The sequence below is a fragment of the Mizuhopecten yessoensis genome, unplaced genomic scaffold, assembly GCF_002113885.1.
Source record: "Mizuhopecten yessoensis strain PY_sf001 unplaced genomic scaffold, ASM211388v2 scaffold6683, whole genome shotgun sequence".
Taxonomy (NCBI): Eukaryota; Metazoa; Mollusca; class Bivalvia; order Pectinida; family Pectinidae; genus Mizuhopecten; species Mizuhopecten yessoensis.
In genome coordinates this window covers 1,144,999-1,162,272 of record NW_018406672.1, presented here as the reverse complement: position 1 = coordinate 1,162,272, position 17,274 = coordinate 1,144,999, and the positions used below count along the sequence as shown (strand labels likewise).

General features: G+C 37.6%; 1 protein-coding gene across 1 annotated transcript in view; it reads left to right on the top strand.

Moving 5' to 3' along the window:
* The window catches only part of LOC110452432 (glutamate receptor 4-like), a 95,555-nt gene that overhangs the window by 51,735 nt on the left and 26,546 nt on the right, over positions 1 to 17,274 (top strand). Inside the window, exons 3-4 of the mRNA XM_021500960.1 lie at positions 4,107 to 4,346; positions 12,750 to 12,928. Of these exons, the coding sequence (XP_021356635.1) occupies positions 4,107 to 4,346; positions 12,750 to 12,928 (419 nt within the window). The remainder of the gene's footprint in view (positions 1 to 4,106; positions 4,347 to 12,749; positions 12,929 to 17,274) is intronic.

Sequence of the window (17,274 nt, the reverse complement as noted above, 5' to 3'; positions counted from 1 at the left end):
CCTCTGCTCTAACCCAGTGTATCCCTAGACTCCTCTGATATAACCCAGTGTATCACTCGACACCTCTGCTATAACCTAGGGTATCCCTAGACACCTCTGATACAACCCAGTGTATCACTAGACACCTATAACCAAGTGTATCACTAGACACCTCTAATATAACCCAGTGTATCCCTAGACACATCTGATATAACCCGGCGTATCACTAAACACCTCTGCTATAACCCAGTGATTCCCTAGACACCTCTGATATACCCCAGTGTATCACTAGACACCTATAACCAAGTGTATCACTAGACACATTTGCTATAACCAAGTGTATCACTAGACACCTCTGATATAACCCAGGGTATACCCCCTAGACACCTCTGCTATAACCTAGTGATACACTGGGTTATATCAGAGGCGTATAGGGAAACACTGGGTTATAGCAGAGGTTTCTAGGGACACACTGGGTTATATCAGGGGATACACTGGGTTATAGCAGATTGATACACTCGGTTATAGCAGAGGTGTCTAGTAATACACTGGGTTATAGCAGAGTTGTCTAGGGATACACTGGGTTATTTCAGAGGTGTCTAGGGATACACTGGTGGGTTATAGCAGAGGTGTCTTGTGATACACTGGGTTATAGCAGAGGTTTCTAGGTGTCTAGGGACACACTGGGCTATAGCAGAGGTGTCTAGAGACACACTGGGTTCTAGCAGAGGTGTCTAGGGACACATTGGGTTATAGCAGAGGTGTTTAGTGATACACCGGGTTATAGCAGAGGTGTCTAAGGATACACTGGGTTATAGCAGATTGATACACTCGGTTATAGCAGAGGTGTCTAGGGATACACTGGGATATAGCAGAGGTGTCTAGAGATACACTGGGTTATAGCAGAGGGGTCTAGTGATACACTGGGTTAGAGCAGAGGTGTCTAGGGATACCCTGGTTTATAGCAGAGGTGTCTAGGGATACTCTGGGCTATATCAGAGGTGTCTAGGGAATCACTGGGTTATAGCAGAGGTGTATCACTAAACACCTCTGCTATACCCCAGTGTATACCTAGACACCTCTGATATAACCTAGTGTATCCCTAGACACCTCTGAAATAACCCAGTGTATCCCTAGAACCTCTGATATAACCCAGTGTATCACTCGACACCACTGCTCCAACCCAGTGTATCCCTAGACACATCTGATATAACCCGGTGTATCACTAGACACCTCTGCTCTAACCCAGTGTATAACTACTGCTATAACCCAGTGTATCACTGGCCACATCTGCTATAACCCAGTGTATCCCTAGACCCCCCTGCTATAACCCAGTGTATCACTCGACACCACTGCTCCAACCCAGTGTATCCCTAGACACATCTGATATAACCCGGTGTATCACTAAACACCTCTGCTATAACCCAATGTGTCCCTAGACACCTCTGCTAGAACCCAGTGTGTCTCTAGACACCTCTGCTATAACCTAGGGTATCCCTAGACACCTCTGTTGTAACCCAGTGTATCACTAGACACCACTGCTATAACCCAGTGTATCAATCTGCTATAACCCAGTGTATCCCTATACACCTCTGCTATAACCCAGTGTTTCCCTATACGCCTCTGATATAACCCAGTGTATCCCTAGACCCCTCTGCTCTAACCCAGTGTATCCCTAGACGCCTCTGCTCTAACCCAGTGTATCACTAGACTCCTCTGCTCTAACCCAGTGTATCCCTAGACCCCTCTGATATAACCCTGTGTATCCCTAGACACCTCTGATACAACCCAGTGTATCACTAGACACCACCGCTATATCCCAGTGTATCACTAGACACCTCTGCTATAACCTAGTGTATCCCTAGACACCTCTGCTCTAACCCAGTGTATCACTAGACACCTCTGCTATAACCCAGTGTATCACTAGACACCTCTGCTATAACCCAGTTCTCCCTAGACACCTCTGCTATAACCCAGTGTATCCCTAGACACCTCTGATATAACCCAGTGTATCCCTAGACACCTCTGATATAACCCAGTGTATCCCTAGACACCTCTGATATAACCCAGTGTATCCCTAGACACCTCTGATATAACCCAGTGTATCCCTAGACACCTCTGATATAACCCAGTGTATCCCTAGACACCTCTGATATAACCCAGTGTATCCCTAGACACCTCTGATATAACCCAGTGTATCCCTAGACACCTCTGATATAACCCAGTGTATCCCTAGACACCTCTGATATAACCCAGTGTATCCCTAGACACCTCTGATATAACCCAGTGTATCCCTAGACACCTCTGATATAACCCAGTGTATCCCTAGACACCTCTGATATAACCCAGTGTATCCCTAGACACCTCTGATATAACCCAGTGTATCCCTAGACACCTCTGATATAACCCAGTGTATCCCTAGACACCTCTGATATAACCCAGTGTATCCCTAGACACCTCTGCTATAACCCAGTGTATCACTAGACACCTCTGCTATAACCCAGTTCTCCCTAGACACCTCTGCTATAACCCAGTGTATCCCTAGACACCTCTGATATAACCCAGTGTATCACTAGACACCTCTGATATAACCCAGTGTATCACTAGACACCTCTGCTATAACCTAGTGTATCCCTAGACCCCTCTGCTCTAACCCAGTGTATCACTAGACACCTCTGCTGTAACCCAGTGTATCACTAGACACCTCTGCTATAACCTAGTGTATCCCTAGACCCCTCTGCTCTAACCCAGTGTATCACTAGACACCTCTTCTATAACCCAGTGTATCACTAGACACCTCTGCTCTGCTATAACCCAGTGTATCTTTAGACACCTCAGCTATAACCCAGTGTGTCCCTAGACACCTCTGATATAACCCAGTGTATACCTAGACACCTCTGATATAACCCAGTGTATCACTAGACACCTCTGATATAACCCAGTGTATCACTAGACACCTCTGATATAACCCAGTGTATCACTAGACACCTCTGATATAACCCAGTGTATCACTAGACACCTCTGCTATAACCTAGTGTATCCCTAGACCCCTCTGCTCTAACCCAGTGTATCACTAGACACCTCTGCTGTAACCCAGTGTATCACTAGACACCTCTGCTATAACCCAGTGTTTCCCTAGACACCTCTGATTTAACCCAGTGTATCACTAGACACCTCTGCTATAACCTAGTGTATCCCTAGATACCTCTGCTCTAACCCAGTGTATCACTAGACACCTCTGCTGTAACCCAGTGTATCACTAGACACCTCTGCTATAACCCAGTGTTTCCCTAGACACCTCTGATTTAACCCAGTGTATCACTAGACACCACTGCTATAACCCAGTGTATCACTAGACACCTCTGCTATAACCCAGTGTTTCCCTAGACACCTCTGATATAACCCAGTGTATACCTAGACACCTCTGATTTAACCCAGTGTATCACTAGACACCACTGCTACAACCCAGTGTATCCCTAGACACCTCTGATATAACCCTATTGTAATAACCCAGTGTATCCCTAGACACCTCTGCTACAACCCAGTGTATCCCTAGACACCTCTGCTAAAACCCAGTGTATCTCTAGACACCTCTGCTATAACCCAGTGTATCCCTGGACACCTCTGCTATAACCCAGTGTATCCCTAGACACCTCTGATATAACCCTATTGTAAGAACTACTCGACTTGGTGTAGTTTCATGCTATCGTGCTCAGTAACATGTATTGACATCTCAGCAGCATTTTAATGTAGCCCTACAGTTACCCCGTCATGTGTGTATAGCGCGTCTTCAGATGACTTTAGATGTTAAGAAGATGCAAATTTCTGAACAAGCAGACCAAGAAGCATACAGGACATACATTGTGACATTAAATCTTTTAAAACACTGTTTGTATGCGGTATCACGAACGACACCCACTTATATTTTACTATTAACTTTTTTTTTGTATATGCCGGGAAGTAATCGTACGATAGACTGGCGTTGTTCAGAGGGGGATGCGTGTTTTCTTAGTCATTTAACCCCAGCGAACAATATACAACTCCCACTGGACAATGCATCAGACCGGGGAAACACCTCATCTTCCATAAATCTGTCTTAACTAACAATACTTCTTTTGTTTTTCCAGCAATGTCCAAACTAAAGAAAGCCAATATCCACGTGGTCATAGGACCATATGACGATGCGATTGCCATGGTTACGGAGAACTTAGGAATCCCTTATCTTTCCACGTCTGCGGTCACGAAAAACAAACTTAATAACACCTTTCAAATTCTGCCACGTCTATCGGATTTTGGCCAATCAATCCTTGACATCGTAAACTACTATAAGTGGGACAAGGTCAGCCTCTTCTACGATGATGACAAAGGTAAGAAAACACGACGACGTCTCATCTATCAGAGATATAAGTGCCCGCTTTATAGCCCTGTCACATAATATCGCGATAACTTGATGGCGAGACGAGTCGTATTATAATGTCTTTACGCGTTTTGAAAACCGATCTCATGTATGTAAAGCTACACGTTATGAACAGATAATGTCTAGCAAGTACATTGAGCATTGTTTTCTCAACCCTTTCCGAAAATGCACTGATTATCGTAGCTTTTATGTTCTTTGCATCATAATTACTCTTTGTAGTGGATCAACAATACTAAGAAGGATTTGATTGTTAAAATAAAGAATATTTCCTGTGGGTGGAGAGTTGATTATGCATGTTTAATTATTTCTAAGAACACCTCTTACGTACATTAATAGAGAAAATAATTTAACCAGTTTGATGCAGGTAAATGAAATGTATATACTTTCAGCTAATCAATCGATGGATAGCATAATAATATTTCCCTTATTTCAATTCTATAAATGGCTATTTCACACGCACGCTTTTAAAATGTTAGATATAATGGATAAACCGTGGTTTATAGTACAAAAATGAATTGTCTGTGCTTTGGAATAAGCAATGCTTGAAAGTTATATTAAAAAAAAACCTCAAAGTTATCTGTTAGCAACTAAGACAAGTCATATGCACTCATTAACAGAACTGCTTAGTTTGAACTTGTTTGAACGTGCTAATTGTCTATATGAAAGCAATTTGATTGATTGGGGTAGCCCAATCAATCAAATTGCTTTCATGCTGTATCATCATTATGACGTTGGTGTCTATTTGATTTAAAAGGCACACTCAGAGGTGTTGTCTGTATAAATATTTTATCAGATTTGACCAGGTCAAGCCAATATTGTTTTAAGTCCGAGACTAGCTTTGTGTGACCAGTTGATGGTATACGTTGGTCAATATAAGCTGACTGAGTAAATATAAGGCCAGGACGACCTTTCGCGAAAGCTTCACTGATCCTCAAAGCAGGTACCTAATTGGTTGGCAAATAAACCCCTCACAGTACACATGAGCCTAATTTATCCTGACACTTCAATTTCTTAAACAAAATCCGAACTTACAATAACATAAACTGGAAATGTCATTTTAAAGATAAAAAAAGAGTTCTGAATTTTAAAAAATGCTGGTTTAAGGTGTTTTTGCACTTATGAAAATATGATCATAATATTATGTCCCTTCGAAATATATCATGTACGAAATCAAAAGCATTTGAATATATTTTTGGAGTATAAATATCTTTTTTGCCAATAAAGAAAGGTCTTGCTGTGAAACAACGAGGAAGTTCAAAATTCCATAACTTTATTAATTTAACTTGATTGCTACGATTATCAAAGAATATGTATCAATTCCTGCCCAGCATTCAACCTTTAGGAACTATCAGACACGTATAAAGATGATAGATATTATCATGTTTTCAATTTTCAAAGCAATTTAAAAAGTTGAACAAGCATATTCATTGAATTAATTTGGACATTGGCAGTGCGACAGTGTATGATGTAGTGTCTACTTCTACACCAGGTCTTCTAGTGACAGTAATTTTAAAAAGAGCGATACCCCCTAGTACACCCGCGCCCTCTAGGGGACAAAAATGTCGCGGTGAGAACCTTTGGGTTTAATTCGTATCTAGATGATGCATATTAGCTCCCGACATTACTGCGTAGCTTTGATATTAATTATGATATGAAATAAGAAATAAAACAATATCATGAAAAATAGATTACGGTATTTTTTTTCTGATAACCGTTGAGTGGGAGTGAACACTACATGCATGCTGTTTCATGTCAGCAATGATGGGCATTATGACATGTGATTAACACTCTATCATATTATCACGGAAAAGTAACGTTACGAAAAGTAGTCTCAATTATTACCAATCATTTTAGTCGTCAATTAATTTTCATTTCCCATTGAAAGATCGATTATATAAGTGACCTTCTAGAACAATCCCTCATCCAAACGCCCAGATACTTCTGGACGAATTTGGAGTGAATCCTTTCGATGTTCGAGTTGATTTTTTAAGTTTCGAGTAAACATTTTCGAGTTTCGAGCTGACTTTCTCGAGTTAAGAGTGAATATTGAGGAAAATTAATTACGTTGACCTTTTCGAGTATCAATTGGGTTTTTTCGAGTAACTGACGCAAAACTCGAACATGTTGACGCAAAACTCGAAATTAGACTCCAATTCATTCTCCCTAAATTCAAAATAGGCCGACATCAGCACGGTTAAAATACATCAAATAGTGTACACGGTTTTCTATCCTGATCTGGTTCATGATCTGAGAGTGCGAAGAAAATAAAAACATCAGCCAACAGTTATAATGTTATACATTTCTCCAGATATTACCAGAAAAGAATAATAGAATACATAGTCTAGCTGTTAGAACAAATGATAATGTAAAGGGCTTAGTCAGTCAGCCACCCACATAGTCAGTGTCCTATTTATCGTTTTGATGACGTCATTTTCGACCGTTTAATTCAAGCTCAAACAACAAAAAACAAAAAAGTCAGCCTAATATGTTATTCTACAGCGTTTTAACATAGCGCCGACAGTAATATAGTAAATTAAAAACACGTTAAATTATGTGATATTTCACTATGGGAATGACTTGAGACGGAAAAAAACGTTTAGTTCAGCTACAAAATATAACATCAGATTATCACCGGCGTGAATATTAAATATTAATTTAAGGCTTTTGTTTTGTGGGCACGTAAACTGACATTAATCGCGGAAACCATGGTATGGATTACATGCATAAAGCGTCAACTGCCATAAATAAGAAGAAATTCGCGAATCTGTCATGGAATATAGTTAATTTTTAATGTGACAACCGCTTGCTCCATTGGTGCAGAAAACGCAAATAAAAATGTTTGTGTTGCAAAGTGTACAATGAAGTGTCAAGTTAAATTCAGTGATATATTGGGTTTTAGGGGACCATGCAATCAGTAACAAATGATCGGTTAACTCCCAGGGGACCTCATGGAAATAAAACACGTTTTAAGTCGTGTGAATTACACAATGTAACCATTGCCGGCTTGATATGCTATATCTGTCATTTAATTCAATTCTATGACTAATTTAAGGCGACCAATGTGACATTGATTTACTGCACTATAAATGTCGTTGGAAGCATGGTCCCACTACAAACAGAACACATCACATATCCAGCACACACACACGGGCATACACATAGGGAGATATTAGCCAGGTGGCATACGACTAGTGTTTAGCGCCTGATAAGGCAGTTCCTGCGAATTCCTCAAAAATTGAATCGATAAATGTATATGCTAATTGTATTAATTGTACATAAATGTACTGTAAAGCGCTTTAAAGTGGCTTATGTTAGCTAGATAGGGCGCTATATCAAATGTTGTATATTGTTATCTTTGGTAGCTGTGTTTCTGCTGTAACAGGTACATGTTTCATCACCTTAATATATCTGTTGATAACTTTCACAACATGAAGTTACATCCTTCTTCGTTACAATGTGTACTTACTTATTTTGTACATTAAATGATTCAAACTGAAAGACGTTCACAATCAAGAAATTACGCGGATAATCCTTGTTTCGCAAAAGCGTTTTCGAAAAATACGCGCTAGACTTTAGATGCTTATTGCATCTGTAGTATTAATATGTTATTGAACCTGAGAACTAAACACAATGATTCTGGGATTCAAAACCATAGAAATTGAACACATTAAACAAACTTACTTATTTTACAGCGCTATCTTCTTTTACAAATATTGTAAAGGTTTGAAATAATTTCACATACCTTCTCATCAAAGCAATTGAAGATTGAACATAGATTCTATATTTCATTTATAATAAAGCATTCGAATTGTAATTGAAACCTAGACACTATGGGATTAAGATCATTCGAAAATTTAAAATTCAGCGGATTTCTTTCTCTCAAAAATTTAAAAACTAACACACTTTTAATTAATGAACCAGGAAGTGTGATAAATGATTTCATGTTGTTATCGTTGAAGCTAAAAGCAGAATATGCTCTCGGTAGAGTTAAAATGCACGTGCTTATGTAAATTAGTTAATGTAGTTTCATATGTATGGGCATTGAACGCCCATTAATTTTTTTTTTACCAATAAGGTTCCCCTTTATTCTGTAGTCTCATTGATACATTTATCATCATCCAATTAAGTCGGTTCAATGAGCTAGATATCACTGCTCAGACATGACTGACAGAAACAGGAAGTTCTTTTCATACAAATGCAGAACAGTAACACGAGAGAATGATCTCCTGGGAGAGATCTAATCTCAGCCAACCTGAATGAATTATAAGGAATCAACAACAACTAAAAATGTATCCCTTATGATTATAATGAAGCAAAACCAACCTCACTCTTATGCATTATAAGTTGACATGTTTTCAGGCAGTGCACACTAGCTACTGTCAATATCAATTTCATGTCGCAGCTCGATCATATCAGATTTGTTTATTGCATTGCATTTGGCGTTTCATATTTCATTCAAAAGGCATCATTGATATACCGTTATCTGTCTGTTGGAACATTAATTTTGTTATCGAACAGATAACGTTTTCACTTATCTTAATATCAGACCGTAACAGTCATGAAAACATCTGTAATAAACAGTATATTTTTGTAATATGCACTATCTCTCTGTAGTTAAAATTTTATATTTTCAGAAACAATGTATCTTACATCTTACAATGTATCTGCAGATAAATGTGTATTTGTGCATTGGCATTAAATTTTGTATATCTGCAGTATACAATGTGTCTGCAGTATACAATGTATACCTGCAGTATGCAGTGTAATGCAGTATGCAGTGTTTCTCTGCAGTATGCAATGTATCTCTGCAGTATACAATGTGTCTCTGCAGTATGCAATGTATCTCTGCAGTATGCAATATATCTCTGCAGTATGCAATGTATATCTGCAGTATGCAATGTATATCTGCAGTATACAGTGTATCTCTGCAGTATACAGTGTATCTCTGCAGTATGCAATGTATCTCTACAGTATGCAATACATCTCCGCAGTATACAATGTATACCTGCAGTATGCAGTGTAATGCAGTATGCAGTGTTTCTCTGCATTATGCAATGTATCTCTGCAGTATACAATGTATCTCTGCAGTATGCAGTGTATCTCTGCAGTATGCAATGTATCTCTACAGTATGCAATACATCTCCGCAGTATACAATGTATACCTGCAGTATGCAGTGTAATGCAGTATGCAGTGTTTCTCTGCAGTATGCAATGTATCTCTGCAGTATACAATGTGTCTCTGCAGTATACAATGTATCTCTGCAGTATACAACGTATCTCTGCATTATACAATGTATCTCTGCAGTATACAATGTATCTCTGCAGTATGCAATGTATCTCTGCAGTATGCAATATATCTCTGCAGTATGCAATGTATATCTGCAGTATACAGTGTATCTCTGCAGTATACAGTGTATCTCTGCAGTATGCAATGTATCTCTACAGTATGCAATACATCTCCGCAGTAAACAATGTATCTCTACAGTATACAATGTATCTCTACAGTATACAATGTATTTCTGCATTATGCAATATATCTCTGCAGTATGCAATGTATCTCTGCAGTATGCAATGTATCTCTACATTATACAATGTTTTTCTGCAGTATGCAATGTATCTCTGAAGTATACAATGTATCTTTGCAGTATACAGTGTATCTTTGCAGTATGCAATGTATCCCTATTGTATGAAATGTATCTTTGAAGTATACAATGTATCTCTGCAGTATGCAATGAATCTCTGCATTATACAGGTTATCTGTGCAGTATGCAATGTATCTCTGCAGTCTACAATGTATTTCTGCAGTATACAGTGTATCTCTGCAGTATACAGTGTATATCTACAGTATGCAATGTATCTCTGCAGTATACAATGTGTCTCTGCAGTATACAACGTATCTCTGCAGTATGCAATGTATCTCTGCAGTATGCAATATATCTCTGCAGTATGCAATGTATATCTGCATTATACAGGTTATCTCTGCAGTATACAATGTATCTCTGCAGTCTACAATGTATTTCTGCAGTATACAGTGTATCTCTGCAGTATACAGTGTTTATCTACAGTATGCAATGTATCTCTGCATTATACAATGTTTTTCTGGATTATCCAATGTATCTCTACAGTATGCAATGTATCTCTGCAGTATGCAATATATCTCTGCAGTATGCAATGTATATCTGCAGTATACAATGTATCTCTGCAGTATACAGTGTATCTCTGCAGTATACAGTGTATCTCTGCAGTATGCAATGTATCTCTACAGTATGCAATACATCTCCGCAGTAAACAATGTATCTCTACGGTATACAATGTATCTCTACAGTATACAATGTATTTCTGCATTATGCAATATATCTCTGCAGTATGCAATGTATCTCTGCAGTATGCAATGTATCTCTACATTATACAATGTTTTTCTGCAGTATGCAATGTATCTCTGAAGTATACAATGTATCTTTGCAGTATACAGTGTATCTTTGCAGTATGCAATGTATCTCTACAGTCTACAATGTATTTCTGCAGTATACAATGTATCTCTGCAGTATACAGTGTATCTCTGCAGTATACAATGTATCTCTACAGTTTGCAATGTATCTCTGCATTATACAATGTTTTTCTGCATTATCCAATGTATCTCTACAGTATGCAATGTATCTCTGCAGTCTACAATGTATTTTTGCAGTATACAGTGTATCTCTGCAGTAGACAGTGTATCTCTACAGTATGCAATGTATCTCTGTAGTATGCAATGTATCTCAACATTATACAATGTTTTTCTGCATTATCCAATGTATCTCTGCAGTATGCAATTTATCACATCAGTATACAGTGTATCTATGCAGTTTACAGTGTATCTCTGCAGTATGCAATGTATCTCTGCAGTATACAGTGTATCTTTGCAGTATGCAATGTATCTCTACAGTATGAAATGTATATCTGCATTATACAATGTATCGCTGCAGTATGCAATTTATCTCTACAGTATACAATGTATCTCTGCAGTATGCAATTTATCTCTGCAATATACAGTGTATCTATGTAGTATACAGTGTATCTCTGGAGTATGCAATGTATATCTGCATTATAAAATGTATCTCTGCAGTTAACAATGTATCGCTGCAGTATACAGTGTATCTCTGCAGTATGCAATGTATATCTGCATTATACAATGTATCTCTGCAGTAAACAATGTATCTCTACATTATACAATATATCTCTGCAGTATGCAATGTATCTCTGCTGTATACAGTGTATCTCTGTAGTATACAATGCATCTCTACCTACAGTATACAATGTTTATCTGCATTATACAATTTATCTCTGCAGTATACAGTGTATCTCTGCAGTAAACAATGTATCTCTGCAGTATACAATGTAAATCTGCAGTGTGCAATGTATCTCTACATTATACAATGTATCTCTGCAGTATATGATTTATCTCTGAAGTATACAATGTATCTCTGCAGTATACAGTGTATCTCTTCATTAAACAATTTATCTTAGTTAACATTTTATCAGTGTAGCATACATTTGTTTGTCAGTGGATTAAATTGTAGCTGTAAAGTTACCCTTATTTCTCTATATTGTACATGTACATGTACATATACAATATAGAGAAATATGTACGTATACCTGAAGTCAAATTGTTTCTCTACAGCTTGTATTGTATCTCTGTAGCATAAAGTTTATCTCTGTATTACGAACAATGTACGTATTGTACTTGAAATTTGAGACAAATCAATATCAGTAGCATATGGCCTCTCTTTAGGACGTCAGTGATCACTGGTCAGCACAGCTATGGGATATGAACGACGTGCATTATGATCAGTTAGGTGAATTATGAATACATTATTCGATATAAACCTATATAAAAAGTCTCTGGTGCACAATCCGTCGCCTGGTTATCAGTTATACATTCACATTACTGTCACACTCATTACACAAGTAACGCTATGATGCTGCCGTGTCGGGGTTAATCAGTGCATTATGTACTTCAGGTGAACTATTGACTATAATATGTTCCATTTTCCGGAAATCAAATTTCTTTACCTAACCCATTAACTTTTTCCGTGCTTTACTCGTCAATTATTAATCTTAATTTTTATAAATATATAATAAAAAAAAGTTTTGTCAGGTTTCGTCACTCACTTGACCATTTAGAGGTGATAAGTGCACAACGTAATGACTTACTAAGTCTTTCAAAATTATTATAGGTATATGCAAAATTATATATATTTCAAACGTTTATTGTTGAATATTTTATGCTTCGTGTTTGTATGAGTGAACGCTACACGGCTGTATCAGGTTGTGTCAGTCACTTGATTTTTAAGAATGTCTTTTTTCACCGTAGGTGTGTCCATCATTGAAAAACTTTTGACCAATCATGATCTAGTGGTCAAGTCTTGGCGCGTGGACCAATTGCGTGGAACTATGCAGATCAGGGAACATCTCGTGCACATGCGCAGAGCGTTTGGTCAGAAGAGCGTCCTTTTCTGCAGCAAAGAGAACACCAGAAATATCTTGGAGCAGGTATGTTGGTTTAGAAGGGTTGTGTCGTTATTTCTTTGAATAAAGTGTTTACTTAAGATGAGTTCCATTGCCGGATTAAAAATGATGGATGGTAAATTATGTAAAACTGAAACCAGTAAAAATTACAAGCCCCCAATTTGTATTCCTTTTGTTGAAAATCAGTATAACTGTACATTCATACTCTCTCACCTGATTGTACATTGAATATATATATATATAAAAAAAAAATCATGATATTATTATTTTTTCTACATTATTTTTTTTGGTAAATTCTTGCTTGAAAATTACCCATTAAGCATAAATGTACAAACGTTTAAACATCATTGCTTTATTATTAGGAGTCGAACCCAAATGCATTGATCTTATATTTCAATGTCTTTCTGTTTTGCGGCTTCCTTCATAGAGCCGATTCCTTAAATTCGAATGTTACATCGTCAATACTTATGTGCGCGATAGTAATCGACTCCTAAATGCGTTCCCTGACGACTTTGCATGTCTCTTCTATCCACTACATGTAGACAGCTACCCTTGGGTGCAATATGACTTCCCGTTGACTTCGCAGCTTCTATCTCTGCACCTCTTCAATAGCTCTTCATGTTACCTATTTGTCTGTATCTCAAGGTAAAAAGTGTACCTACAACACTGTGCACAAATCGGATAACATATTTGATATAACCCTGCTCCAATCTATAAGTCACGATGTGATGCAAATGTCTGCATCTCAAGGTAGCAAAGTCTTTTTCTATAATAATAATAATAATAATATACAACATTTATATAGCGCCCTTTATAATTTGTAAAATTACTCTAAAGCGCTTTAAAACATATGGATACTAGTAATGGTTATAATTGTGAAAACAAAAAACAAACGCTTACAATCACTTTTTTACATTTAAGCAAGCAATGTGCACAAAATTGGACAAATAAAAGGGTGGTATTTACATGACGTTTTTGCAAAGATTCTAAAATGCAGACGTGAAGAGGTGAGGTTTGATGTCCTCTTGAACTTGGCCAGGGTATTTGACTTTCTAATAGCAGATGGTAGCTATTCCACAACGTAGCCGAAACCCTACCAAAGCATCTGTTTCCGTAGGTCACAGTACGAGATTTTGGGACACACAATAAAGATTCTGACTCCGACCGCAGTGATCGTGACGGCTGATACAGGGTAACAACCTCTGTCTGTCTATAATACACTAACTACACAATGCAAAAAAAGAGCAACAAATATATTCATTAATCGCCCTGCATCCATTATAGTTATTAATGCCATGTACTTTGTTGTTTCATCTGTGTGCCTTTGCATAACAGATAAGTACGCATAAAGATATATTAGTTAATTTCTATCACCCTAATGATAGTGTTTAATACTGTAGCTCATTACCACCTACACTTGCGCTTGGCGATGATGGCAGTATCTGCCCAGTAGGCCAAGCAATGTGGTAAAAGGGGGCGATGATTCTGACAAACAAACTCCAGAAAATCCCTAGGCTATCAGATCATTGATTTTTACCATAGATAGCTAATTACATATCCCTAAAGTGTCTTTTCCATACGTCCTCTCTCGCTGATTCTGCCAAGAGCACAATAACTTAAACTGATCGGAGCACGAAATGTGTCTGTCGGCCAAATAATATTGACAATTGTATCGTCTGATTTCAGGCTACACAAGCGACCTGTTGTAACGCTGTCATACATGTAGTGTTAAAAGATACAGTTAATTTTATCAAAGACATACCACCCGCCCTAATACGTACGGTCATATCACGGGCGAAATCCCAAACAATTTTATATTGTCTTGCTTTCATTGTCACCCATGTTATCAGTGGAAGTGATATAAGTGCTGCTTATAAATTACATACTGTGTGTATTTATATCTTAAAAACACAGCTGTGCTAGTGATATAAATTGTTGAGTCCCGCTTTGTATTACGAAATATCACAAATGTAACCATGCACGCAAGAGAAATTCTAAATACCAACTATACACGGAGTTACTGGAATATAAATAAATGTAATATCGGCGCACGTGCAGCATATCTCCCAAGCACGCGCATTCTACTATCAGATGCATTTGACGGCATCACGACATGTTTGTACAGCGATCATGCAAACGGAATCATACATCACAATAAAGCTGATCGGTCGTGTCAAAGACAAAGCAATAGATAGGGAATTGCTGTTATTGATGAATGTTTATTGCCGGCCGGTTTTCATTGATCACAATATATAATAGGAACCCTTTCCATATTGTATTCATTGCACGAGGGCTGTTCGCTTTTATGCAATACTTTACAGTGTTAGTAAACTGAAGCTATTGCAGATGTTTGATGATCAGATAGATCAATTACATGTATCAAAATGTTTAACTTTGTACATTCTATTCACGATTGCAAACTACTAGCGATTGAAGACAATCCCACTGAACGGATCACACCATGCAGTAGTTGTTTTTCTTTTTTGTCTTTTTTTACAAGTGTATTCTTTTAAGGTTACATTTTGTGTTTCGTAAATATTGCTATATTTCCCTTCGACATACCGACATACCTACTTTAACTGCCAAACCACNGGGGGGGGGGGGGGGGGGGGGGGGGGGGTGTCACTGTACAATAACTCACGTTACAAAAAGAAATCACACTTAAATATCTGCATGTACAATAACCATTTAAATCTACATTGAACGTTTGCCATTTAAAGCTGGCAGTGCTAAGCTTGTAGCGTCGTGATGCCTTGTGTATATCTCTTTTGCTGATGTTCCCAATTTGTATGCATCATTTGTAAAGAGTAAAAAGTTCATTTTCATTGTTGCTTGCCCACCAGCACTTTGCAACCATAAGTATGCACAGAATAATGGTTTCTTTGGCTGTAACTGATATAATGAGAAAGTTTCAACTTTGTTTTTACCTTAAATAAGACGAATTGCAGTGATTGGTGATGGTTTTCTTATCTCTACTGAATACTGAATACTGAATACCTCTAGGTTTATGGTAGACTGTTGAAACAGGACGCCGTGGGCATGCGTATAAGACAAGGTAGTGATTTTATTTCCAAATTTAAAATCGTAAATCACAAATAAAGTGTCAATCATTGAGATAACGGAGTTGACTGTTAAGTCAATGAATATTTATAAATGTAAGCTATAGCTTATTTGACACAAAGGACTAAGTGAACCGATGTGACTGGATGACTAAGAGAACTTTTTCCCCAGAGACTTATCAGTTATCATGGAAAAAAACATACAACCAGTAGATTTCAGACGTCCAACATATGACAAATTAATACAAAAAGAACACAAACCAACGAAGGTAACACTTTCATACTTTAATAGGCAACTCGTTGAGGAATTCTTAAGGTAGCTGGCTATGTGGGAACACACCGTGTGTTTTTTTGTGTGTTTTTTTTCATTTACGTACCTCTAATACACGCAAAAGACTCAATCGAAACGCCAAGTAGTACTAGTCGACCACGATTGTGTATGAATCCGATGATGATTGGAATATTAATGAGAATGATGATATGAAAGTGAATATACATGTCGGAAAAAAGAAAGAGTAAACAAGTAAATGAATAAAACTGTCAACTGTACTTTAATACAATACCTGCTTATTGAATATTTTCATTGCGTCGGTTTGGATGCCAATTTAGTCGAGAAAAGACTATGTAACACCTCTTGTTTTGAGTAGCAATAACGTTACACAATGGAAACAATATCAGAACGAAGATTGTCGAGTCATCAGAATTAAATAATGATGTAGCAGCACCACAAGATGATTGCCTTGGCCGTCTTGTAACAATGGTAAATCCGTGTAAGACGCTTGATTGATGTGACTAGACGATATATCATTAACCGGAAGTTGATCGAACACTAGTTCAATCAGATGTTTGTAATACCAGGAGGGTCAAGTAATATAAAAGTGACGCTCAGAACTGACGTAAATGTGTCTTCCTTGCATCTTGACGAAACTTGACGTATACTGGAATCACTCACAAAAGGTTCAATTATACTTTAAATAAGTCACTGTGACGTTCACCTCAAGGTCAAAGTAGAATGTGCTTAACTATCAGTTTGTCAAGGCAATTCATTTTGAACATTTATTTATATATGCATATCCCGGGGGAAATAATTTACTTACGCCGACCTCAGTTCAAATTACATTAAAATGAAAATGTACTGTGATGATCGTCTTTACACTGTCAGAGTAGTGCGAACATCTAAAAAGGTTTTCGGTAAATGCTACAAGAGAGAATTAAGGTTTGATAATGTACGTTTTGAAGTTGCATTGAAAAGGTGAATATATTTTTCACACTACATACTATATGAAACTGTTTGATTAAATACGAGTTATT